The sequence below is a fragment of the Dufourea novaeangliae genome, unplaced genomic scaffold (genome assembly GCF_001272555.1).
Source record: "Dufourea novaeangliae isolate 0120121106 unplaced genomic scaffold, ASM127255v1 scaffold109, whole genome shotgun sequence".
Lineage (NCBI taxonomy): Eukaryota > Metazoa > Arthropoda > Insecta > Hymenoptera > Halictidae > Dufourea > Dufourea novaeangliae.
In genome coordinates this window covers 3630027-3641932 of record NW_015373997.1, presented here as the reverse complement: position 1 = coordinate 3641932, position 11906 = coordinate 3630027, and the positions used below count along the sequence as shown (strand labels likewise).

The following is an 11906-nucleotide window of genomic DNA, read 5'->3' as shown; positions in this document are numbered from 1 at the left end:
TCGTCGTATTCTATAAACAACTGCTCTTCTAAATTCATGAGTGAAGAGTTGTACAAATAATATCACTAGAATATTGCTACACATAAAATGATATCAAAATAACATATCCCAGTAACATCAGAAACGAATATAGTAACATAAATCGAAAATACTTATACTTTATAATTCTTTGATGATAGTACCTTTGTTTAGTATTTTTTATTGCTATAATCCCGCGCAAGAATTCCACAAACAAACAAAAAGTTTACGCTATAAGTTATTCTAAAAAAAAAAAAAGAAAAAACAAACAAAATTTAATAAAGAGGAATTATTTAACGTAGAATCCTGACTTACCATTTGTTTTTATGTCGTTTCATATGATTCTCAAAAGCGCCGAACTTACTATAGATTTTCTTACATATGCTACATGTGAATGTTGTCGAATGATTGCGAGCGTAATGAACGTGGTGAGTGAGCTTTAAGTGATGAACTAAGGATGATTTGTGTCTGAAAAACCAAAGACCCGTCAGTGGTGTTGACACGTTATCGAAATTTTTGAGGATCGAAGATGCTGCAGGGCAGCCGTCCTCTCTCCTCTCTTTTTACCTATATTTTTTCATGCACATGTCACATCTGTAAGGCTCTTTTAAGCGACCGCAATGAATAAAATGCCTATTGAAATGATATTTTCGATTGAAAAGCCTACCGCAGCTTTCGCAAAGTATTATGTACGTACCTGAAAAAATATTCGGTAATAAGTTGTACACTGACGTGCAAACTCGGCTTCCGCTAGGAAAAAAAGTGGCGTAGGGAATGGGCCTCCTACCACGTTCTTACGATTTAAGATTTATTACAGACTTAAAATAAATTTTTCCAAGTGGTAGAAAGTCCTTTTCTTCCGCCACTTTTTCCCGTAGCGGAAGCCGAGTTTGCTCGTGGGGGTACGAGTTTTGCTACGAAACAAATTTTACATTACCTCCGTGTGCTCCAGCCTGGTGTATCGCCATTGTACGTGTTGAAGAAAATGTTAGAGGACATAGCAAACACTGGAATCTACAAGCATGTTTCATACTTTACGTAGTACAACAATGGGTAGGGATAGCTCAAAACATACTTAAAAAAGTATTGAACACCCAATGAAATAAAATTTAGTTATTGAACAATGTAACTTTTAGTTGTACTTTTTTCAGTTACTATTTTTTTTGTCCTATATTCAACATTTGTTTTCAAGGGAATCATATGATTTTCTTACATATTATGTTATTATTCTTGAATATCTTATGCCATTTTTGTTAAGTACAGAGGTAGGAAGATGAAGTGAATTTAAATTGTACTGGCATCTGAGTAAGAAAATAGTGCATTACTTATTGCTGTCTGATCTGATGCGATCTGTATAAAGAAATTCTACATAATGTTGTATTACTAATTTCTTAATAAATTTATTTACTAAATCATTAATTTCTTAAACTTTCTGTTTAATATATTTGATTTGGAAATGAAAATATAAATATTGTGACACGTGATTGTATAACACATGAGTTACTTACTCTTCACCAATTGTGTTATCTTCGGCAAACATCTGAGTTTGTAATGCATCTGTATGATACTGGAATTCCATACTATCTTCAGACTTTTGAAAAACAGAATCTACACGAGACTCAAAAAAAGGGTCACTACTGAGTTCATTGGATGTATTATATTCTTTTTCTTTAACTGCAATTGGCTCCTTAAATATCTCTTTTTTAGTATCTTCTTCATTAGAAGAAATGATTGATTCTGTGAAGGATGACTCAGTATTTTCTAATACATTTTGTGGACAAACTTTGGAATCAATTGTGAGCAAATATGAACTATTAGCACTGTACTCTTCTGTTAAAGTAGCAGCAGTTGAACACACATCAGCTTTTGTAATATATGAACTCGAACAATCACAGTTATTTTGATAATTTATGTCATTATTTTTAGTAACTGAATTCCCATCAATAGTTTCTGATAAAACTTTATTTTTCATGGTGGTACTGGTGTTTGCTCCACTGCTTACTACTCTATGAAAAGTATAGTCTTCGAGGCAATAACCACAACAAAGATCCGATGAACAGTTTGGATTTTCATCATTAAGTTGTGATAAGTAGTTGGCCCAATACTCTGAGGTTGTTGAATATTGAGCTGTTGATACATCTTCCTCATTATGTTTAATATTCATTAAGGAGCTCTGGAATGTCTTACATATATCTATTTCATTGTCATTTACATCAAGTTTCTTTTCATATATACTGCTATCATAGATTGTAATGGATGAGTTACAGGTTTCATTTAAGTCCGTTGTGTAGTCTGTAAAGTCACTCATGTTGTTAACACCACAAAGTTCATAATTAAATTTACTGAATATTTCATTGCTTGAGAAATCAATTGAATCTTGTAAATTTTTCGGTTCAGTCTCTTGCAAAGAGGAAACATCGAACTCAGGGATGAATTCTGTAGATATATCATGTGATTTTGGAAACAATGATTTTTCTTTCTTCACATTTTTTTCTATAGCCATATCATTTTTCTTATTCTGTCTTCTTGGATTCTTTCTTTTCATAGAAGTTCCTGACTTTTCTTTTTTATCAATTATGGAATTAACAATGCATTTAGGTACTTCCTGCCATACATCCATAAAACTGTGTTCTTGTTTTCGTCTGTGAGATGATCTTTCGCCCTCTCTTTTAATACAATTTCTTTTAGAAGGAGAGTTTATATGATTAAAGCCTGAGTTCGTTTCATTTGGAGCTGTTTTAGTAGCTGTGTGTAGTTTCATATTATTTTTTAAGATATTAGGAACTCTACGAGTAGATACTTTAGTATACGCACTAAATTGTTCTTTAGGAACTTCATTGTAAATTGAATTGCTTTCACCATTATTTGTTTTCCAAAGTTTCCTCTTTTTCTTATTCTTATTAAGTTCCTCAAAACATTTCATTTTATTTTCTTCTCCAGGCAACATAACTGTGTTTGTACAAACATTTTCCAAATTTTCATGTTCCAAATTCAATGAATTACCATTATTATCAACAATAATGAACCCACCCTCTTTCTCGGACATTTTTATCTTTTCCGTAAGTGTTATAATTATTTTTCCACGAATTTTATTTAATTAAAAGTACACTTTTTTTAATTTCGTACCACTCATTAGGGCTACAATATATAAGATAAAAAAGAATTATTTAAAAAGAAATATGGTTTCATCTTTTTATATTTATCATTAGAATTACTTTAAAAATTTCGTCACGTAAACAAAAACAAAGACATCTTATATAAATCACAAATTATTTGGAATACAAAAAGGATATTAAAGAATTTGTAAACACTAATTTGGTATTGTGTTTTTAGAAATTAAATTCTACTGCATTGCTGCGATTTTGACGAATCAGTTTTTGCATCTAAAGCTTACCTAACTTTTCTGTCGAAGCCGACGACGATACTTTGAATGGAAATCGCATGTGCCTTCTGTGTCTCTTAAACTTGTGCACCAATTATTACAGTAAACCGATAGAAATATTATATCTAAACTGTGTGAAAATACGAGAGCGGATGATACATATCTTTTTACGTTTTTAAAGCATTGTTCGTGTGAATATACAAATTTTTAAATGTAACTTTACAATCACCGAGTGACATCACGTACCGTCTTAATCAACAGTCCAAAGTAAACTAACTTAAACTAGCCTGTTAAACCTCAGGGAAGACGTGGGTTATGTTTTAGATAAAGAAGAAACCTGAGAAGTCCTTGAAAGATGCTAATGTAAACATCTTTTAGAAACAACGGACGAATCTCACAGCCGAAAATACACGTAAAAGACTTGTTGACATTCAATATTTTTTTAACAATATGTAATACTCATCCATTTGTAATGAAGTAATTCTTAAATCGTTTAATTAGAACTGTCAGAGATGCTAGAATCAAATCTGTGACAACATTTTGAAGGACCCACTTCACATTCAATTCAGTGTAGAAAAAAGTAGGATGGAAAGTACTGTGCATTCTTCGCGTATTCGTAAGTCGAATTACAATTTTAATTTTGCTTTTAACAAATGAAACACGTTTTTGAGTCATGACAAGTATTCATGGTATGTGTACATGTAACCTAAATGTGTATACTGACATCGAAATTTACAAATTTTTATATCAACATGTTAGTATGTACAATATATAAGGTGTGAATGATGTGGTAGAAATTATAAAGTGAATACTGGTAATATGATAATAAAATACTTTATTGTGGTAGAATGATTATGAGGTGTAATAAAATTTCAAAGTAACAAAAGATGATGTATATCTGATAACAGTGATAAAATAAATAAATGTTCTGTGCTTTACAATATTTAAATGTCGGGTTGGTTTGTGTAGTGACCTAACATACATACAATTACCAATCATTATCATCAGATACATCGTCATTTTGAGGCCTTAGTGTAGAAAATAATACATCTCTGACTTTTGGCTTTGGATCTTCAGTAATTTTTGTTGGTACAGCTCCTGCTTGACCCAACATCCATTCCAATTCTATGACAATATGCCCATTTATATTAACAACTTTATTTACAAAACTACAAGATTACCTGTTTAAAATATTTTTTCTAATTCATAATTATATTTACCTGCTTCTGTCAGTTTCATGCCTCTAAATTCCATTGGTCCAATGATTTGTTTCACCATACTTCCATTATGGTAGATAAAAATTGTAGGTAGATTAACATCTGGCCAGTTCGGAATGCAAGTAGTTGAAATGCTTTTTAAAAATTTTGTTGTAGGAAATTTATTGGCGAGTTTGTATAAGTACTGATTTATAAGGGTACAAAGTGGTATGCTAAAAAGAATAATTAGGATAATATAAGAGTGTTTTATCAAATTTTTGTATTTATTAAATAAATTATCGTACCCATTTTTATATAAATGAAGAACCACCCAAATATCATCTCCAGCATTATTCACTTCCTTAACATAATCTTCTGCTGATATGTCCTTAATTTCTCCATATTTGGATTTATCAGCTAACTCCTTCAATTCTGCTATTCTCTTACGACGATATTCCAATAGTACCTTTTCATCTTCTTCATCTTCTAATTCATCTAATTCGTCCAACGTCTTATCTTCTAAATCAGTAGGTGCTAAAAAAAGAAATACATAGTTATTAGAAATCCATATGAAATATAATAATATAAAATGATAGAAATAAATTTTGAAGTACCCCGCCCAGTTTTTTCATTTACAGTATTTTCCACAATATCCAATATTTGATCTTCCGTAACTTCCTTTTCTTTCTCAGGGATTATTCCCTTTTTTCTAAGAATATCATTCCATTCTGTGTCCTCATTTGGATCTTGCTATATTAACAAAATTTAGGTTAGACAAGTTTGTAATGCTAAAAATTAAATGGAATATTTATGTTAATCCTTCTGTTACTAACACTTAGTTACTTGTAAATACTTCTGATACTATTTTAGATTTTCAGTAATATTTGGCATTCCTTATTTGGAACCAGAGATCCACCCTAACATAACCTCTTCTTCAAAAAAGTTAAATCTTAACTTACCATAGTGAAATGAATCAATTACGAACTAAACCTTACTGCAAAAAAATTTATTTGCAATGTATAAATAAATAGATAGACGTGCTGAACGGTTTTAAGCGACAAGAATCGCTTATAATATACACGTAGTTGTGACCGACAGACAGCTGATCACGTTTCACTTGGTTTCACTACAATGAGATACACTACACATCGACACCCGTAGTCTTACACACGTGCATTTATGGTATCATCAATGACGCATTCACACTCCAATCCCATTCTATTTAAAAACCGTGTCATTAGGTGGTGGCGCCCCTCGCGGTTACGTTGACATTCTAAAACGTTTTTTACGTCATTGATATTGTCACAGACCAGGTGTATAAGGCACAAGTAGTAATCGGAATAACACCGTTTCAACACTATCAATTCCAGCTCGCAAATTATGATACCGTACTTAATAGTATTAAACATTACATTTACAGTTTTATGAGATTTCTTTTTTATTTAAAACTTAAACATATACACTGCCGTGCAAACTCGGTTTCCGCTAGGGGAAAAAATGTTATATACTTAGTTTTAGGAGTTACTGAAATTTATGCCAAATTAACATTTGGTTTACCATTCATTTCAGTACTTCAAATAAATTTATTAAGTGGTAGGAGACTTTTCTTCTGCTCCACCTTTTCCTCCTAGCGGAAGCCGAGTTTGCAGATGAGGGTACATAGTCTAGAATATTAATGTAAACATTAAAAAACCGTTAATCAACTAGAGAAATCTAAAGACATTTATAGTCTTTCAATAATTTCGGTTAATGAACCAACACGTATTCTGTGTTTACAATGTACTCGCTGACTATGTACTGTATGTACAGGAGCTCAAATAATTCTTGCCAGTCGGGCTATATCTAAGTCCAAATGCAAACGGCAAGAATCATGTGCTCAATGTACAGACCGTGTCGCTTGTAATCAGAGAAACCGGTTGATCGTGCAGCTGTGCTGGACCACGGCTATGTTTTGTGTCCCGCACCAAATACCTAAAACCAGTTTGAGGCATCACTTCGATAATATTTATAGCCATACAGAATGATAATTTCTGTTCGTAACGGTACAAAGTCACAGTTGAGTTGTTTACGCGCATTTGGATTCGTGGATCCTTCACTATTTCCATTTTTTGTTTTGACATTCGGTCATTTAAATTCACCGCGAAATTCTGAATAAACATAACACGATCGAAATCCGATTTTCCATTTAAATTACAAAGATATGCAGACCTAAAATAAGTAATGGACACTTTTACATGAATACTCCATTTCTATAATACCGAACCTTCATCCTCGACTTCGTTTTCACTGTCTTTTAACGTTCGGGGACGTGTTAAGTTTTGGTGGGTAAAAGAAGGTTGCAAAATGGTGTTCGGCGGGGACACGTACAGATTAATTTTCCGTTGAATGCACACGGTACGGAAAGCTTAACCGTTCACGCAACGCCGTGAAACGCTCAATCCGTTTTCACGGTGCTTTCACGTCGCGTGTACTCTTTGTGTGGCGGGGACCTTTGTTGCCGGATCACATAAAAGAAGCATGTTTCTTCGAGGACCGCTGGCAAATTGCATAAAATCTGCAGTCGTGGTTGCTGCTGACGGATGAAAGTGAACACGTGTACCCCGCCCTGTTTACGTCAATGATGCAGGAAGAAATTTCTGAACCGATCCCGGGAATCGTGTTTTATCGGGTTCGATTAAAATCTCGTTAATTGAAAGCCACTGAACCTCGAGAGAAATTGTTGCGGTTGTGCAGTTGAACGCGTTAATGGCGTGTACTGTGTGTGTTGATGGGACAAGATTAAAATGAATGCCTTCTGTAAAAATGAAAATGATTGGTTTCTTGATTTTTGAAAAAAATAGAACAAGGAATATTATTTTGTATACACAAAACTATGTCTCTGCAATGTTTGCAGTTACTCTCTCCTATTATTCCCAACTATTGCACCCTTACTATTTACATTAGTTTTAACGAGTCCTCAGAGCCAAACAGTCAATCTTTTCAGAGTACCAAATTTAAATATTCATGTTATACTCATTTTAACAAATATTTAGATTTTTTAAGGGTATGTTTGGTTATTTCTAACGGCTGTCAAACAATACGAACATGTAGTGCAGGTATTCCTGTGGATTCATCTCATTGAAGTAATTTATTCTGTCATTCCGTTTTAATAAATATAAAACGAGACATTATAATTCTCATGGAGACATACCCACTGTTCTAAAATTCGTGAAACAATTGGACTTTAGGAAAATAATCGGTCTTCAAAGGGCAGTTGAAAAAGAATTTTTTCAAATAGAATCGAAGATTGTATTAGAAGGAAGACGAAAGTTTACAGAAACATGATGATATGTTTTTAGGGAAATTGGTACCATAGGAACCAACGACAAGGAAATACCGATTAAAGCTTCCCTCGCGTGAGTCTACATATATCGCACGCACCCGTCTGCCGTTATTGTTATTCCATTGTTGCGCTCTCTTTTTTCCGAAAGCATTGTTGGTCGAGGCGCTCGCGTTTCCGGTTGCGTGCTAGATTGGAACTTAACCCTGTATTTAGGCGTGTGCAACTCGATTCACAGGAATTTCTGTCATTCACATTACTTACCACGCTGGGATCAAAACGACTTTAATTACGAACAAAACGTTCGTTACGGTCGCGGTTTGCCCTGTTAACGTGTAAATATGCTATTTTAGTTAAGCAGAAAAAACATCTAAAAAATTGTTTTTCTTACCAAAGAATTACAAAAATTAAAATTAAACTATTCCATTCATCTGTTACATTAGAATAGTATATTATGCAGTTTCGAAGTGCACTTAGTGTTTTTTATTATGCTTTGATTGCACATTAAAAGTAGTAAGTGAACGTTCATGCAAATTCATATTAGCATATACTGATTTACAACAATATAGATTGCATTTAATAGTTTGAAAACATTATTGAATTCCAGTGAACTTCTTATTTTACCGTATTTAGTGCATAAATACTCTCAGAAAAAGGAGTTAAAAATGGCGTGATAGGTTGTAGTTAAGAAGTTTTTTAAGGTCTTCACGTGTACTTTCGTGCTTACGGTTGTTCCAGTGAGTTCAATCATGTTGCTCCTCGCATCTCCCTTTCCGGAGAATTGCGAATGCGTAAATATCTCGCCTGCATTGTCTGGCTTTAGTTCACCCTCCGATTTACCACAACTTCGTGGTCAGCTCTTTCGTCGAACTGATATCTGCTCTGTGGTAAGGTATCGATAGTTCTCTGACCTTCTTTCCTCAAATTACGCAGTGATGATCAAGCCTGTCAATTCTGTTTTTAAGCCTGACAAAAATGGTAAATAGTTAGTACGAGATAATTGGCAATTTAATTTCGACGATCTCTGTTTAATTTAGAATTTTGAACACGCTTTCTCATTAAAGGATGTGTAAATAGAAGAAGATCGTTTCCATTACAGATTGAAAACTGTAAATATTTACTGCAAGTCCATTACACTGGTAGTCATGATAATCGATACCTACATTATGTAGTTAAGTTGAGGATGCACTGAAAAATATATTATATTTCTTATGAATTTTGTAAAAAAAAATTGTTAGGTGTCTCAATGGATTATCCATATTGTATAATTAGATCTATATTGTAGAATTACACATATATTGTTAGTTATAATTAAATTATTTATTACGTACATTTTATACGTCAGAAACTCCAGTAACTGTCTCGTTGCCTATTTATAAAAGTGACTTACATTTATTCACTAATTTTTAAATTGTTCATATAATTCATTCTGACATTTTATTCAGTAGCCACAAGTTACAGATATGACACAAAATTTCTTGATCATTCGGAACAATTAACAGTTTAACGAAACTGTTAATAACACTATGTAGGGTAATTTTATATATATGTGATATTGGTCGTTTTTTATTCATTACGAACGTCGTATCGTTTTCTGTTCATTGTCGCCGTGAAGAGTAGAGTTGTTTATAACAAGAGGTAGTTTGTTGCATCTGTGAGAGAGACTGAGAGAGAATAATTTGGTTGTGAGTGCGAGAGAGAAGAGAATAGATTATGTCAATGCCGATCGTATTTTTAGTAGTGTTTTTCTAGCAATAGAGACGGACGGTACAGAAAACACGGACATTTTGACGAACTATATTAATGAATTTGATTTGTTTTATAAAGTTAAAGTGTTTAATAAATTTGTTATCCTGTTTCTACATAATTCTATTATCTCTGATCCTACAACTATAATCCGATTTCAACTTCAAGTATTTCAAGAATTACATTCGATTCTCACAACGAAGTCGAGCAGACTTTGTCGCGATGCACTGAGCAATTAACGCTCATCTGGGAAATTTTTCATCATTTGATATGAAACATGGAATTTGCTACAACAGATATGTGGAAAACATGCATCTCGTTGACGTTCGACGATAACAGTTGATGTATTTACAGCCTCCAGGTTACGTTCGACCGAGGGCAGGTAAAGCGAACGCTTCTCGTAGCTGGTGTGAACACAGGATGTGCCCGTATTTCGAACTGGTGTGTATCGCACGCACACGACCGATCATAAACTCGCACTTCCTGAGCGTTGCTCCTTTTTTCACCACAATCTGTTTTAATAATCTTCGCGTAACTCTCGTAAAAACTAGCGCTAACGAATACAGGATAAAGAATTTCCTTTCTATTATAAGGAAAATTGTTCGTATCCTCTGAAAACATTGCTACAAACATTGGTAGAGTTTCTCCGTGTTGTTGGACTTTGTTGATAATTGCTGTTACATTGCAAGGCTCGTTTTATACGCGTACAATGCACTTGTATGCAGTATTACAGTGATAACTATCTCTTCGACGCACAGTCTTTCATAGGAAATTATTTTTAATCGTTACTTGCGCATTGTACCAAAAGCAGATATTTTAACAATTACAAAGTTTTCAGATAAAATATCTTAGTTAACGTAAGTTCAAAAGTTATCTATTTGGGGATAAACAACTTTCTATTTATGTCACTTATTTACGTCTATTCGTTGTTGATATGTATGAAAAAATTATGTTCTTTTAGTTGTATTAAACTTATACTTCACATTTATTATTATATTACAGTTATTATCAACTATTAAGGAAATAAAAAATTTTGAATTTGAAAATTTGACCTGTACTCAATAACAGTTAAGAAATACTAAATTACTTTACAAGTGTGTTTTTAGGAATTGTCTATTCGGAAAAATTGATTCTTCAAGTATATAATATCGTGGAAGGATTACATATATTGTCGTTTTACACGTCGTACAGGCGTTTGAACCTCGTTTGGCCAAGAAAATTTGCATAACTACGCGTGTACAGCATTGTGATTTGTTGTAAAATAGAAGAGGGGAAGATGGGATGAGACGACCTTGCAAGCACTCACGTACGCGCGTGATAGGGCCTTCAGGAAAGGTGTAAACGAAGGGAACGAAACAGAATCGGAAATGGACGAGGTTCTAACAGCGACCTCGTACGTACAGGGAACCTGGTCGGCAGAGTTTGTTCGGACGTGTGTATGTCGATTTCGTTTAGAATGTAGCCTACCGGAAATTTGCAGTTAGCTGCATTCCTTCCAGGGTCGGGTACCGTAGGGACACCTTCATCCGCATGACCGTTAATTGGCCCCCCGGTGAAAACGTAATTTTCAATCCGGGATCGATTGGCTTCGTTTCGACGATTAAAGTGGATTTTAATTGCGCGACGTCTACGTTTGTTCTAAGAGATCTACAAAAGGAAACGATATTGCTTTCGACATGTTTTTCCATAATTTGTTCTGGCCTTTAATGCTTGTTTACCTTGAATATGCTGGGTGTTTAATTTAATTGTATCGGTCAATGAGTAATTTTTTTTGTTACTATACTTATGGTTTTTTAAAGGGCGTAAAAGGAACACTATCATTATAAAAAGTTCATAACTCTAAATGTGAGGTCATAATTAAAAAATCTAATAGTTTATATATTGTTTAATTCTACGTGATTTTTGAAATTTGTATAGTTTCAAATTTTTATATTATGATATTTCGATAGACTTTTATTTATGTTCCTTCTTGATTGTTCTAATCAGCTTCAACGTGAAATTAATTAAAACTAAGACTTTTTACGTGAAACAGTTTGGTTAAGTATTTAAAATAGAAGATATACAGTAAAGATAAAGTGATGTGAAATTAAATATTTTTTAGACGATTTACTGCACGAATATAGATTTAATATTGACTACGTTTTTAAGGATCAATTCGTTGAACATTTCGTTTTATACATATATTGCAGGAAAATTGCTCTATTAGATAATTTATATAAATTAGTGGTGTCAAGTTTACCACAGT

General features: G+C 33.3%; 3 protein-coding genes across 3 annotated transcripts in view; 1 reads left to right on the top strand and 2 right to left on the bottom strand.

The window, feature by feature from the left end:
- Positions 1–329: 329 nt before the first annotated feature.
- On the bottom strand, positions 330–3064 carry LOC107187979 (asparagine-rich zinc finger protein AZF1-like). Its single transcript, XM_015576189.1, has 5 exons — positions 2621–3064; positions 1527–2497; positions 956–1032; positions 586–715; positions 330–486 (listed from the first exon to the last, which is right to left on the bottom strand). Exons 1-5 carry the CDS (start codon positions 3062–3064, stop codon positions 330–332), a joined length of 1779 nt encoding a protein of 592 aa, XP_015431675.1.
- Positions 3065–3997: 933 nt separating this feature from the next.
- Positions 3998–11906, top strand: part of LOC107188003 — a 132092-nt gene continuing 124183 nt past the window's right edge. The window contains exon 1 of the mRNA XM_015576217.1: positions 3998–4016. The gene's annotated coding sequence lies outside the window, so the exon portion shown is untranslated. The remainder of the gene's footprint in view (positions 4017–11906) is intronic.
- Positions 4221–5637, bottom strand: LOC107188005 (viral IAP-associated factor homolog). Its single transcript, XM_015576218.1, has 5 exons — positions 5556–5637; positions 5211–5346; positions 4902–5130; positions 4621–4829; positions 4221–4525 (listed from the first exon to the last, which is right to left on the bottom strand). The coding sequence occupies exons 1-5, from the start codon at positions 5556–5558 to the stop codon at positions 4389–4391; spliced, it is 714 nt and encodes a 237-aa protein (XP_015431704.1). The 5' UTR covers positions 5559–5637; the 3' UTR covers positions 4221–4388.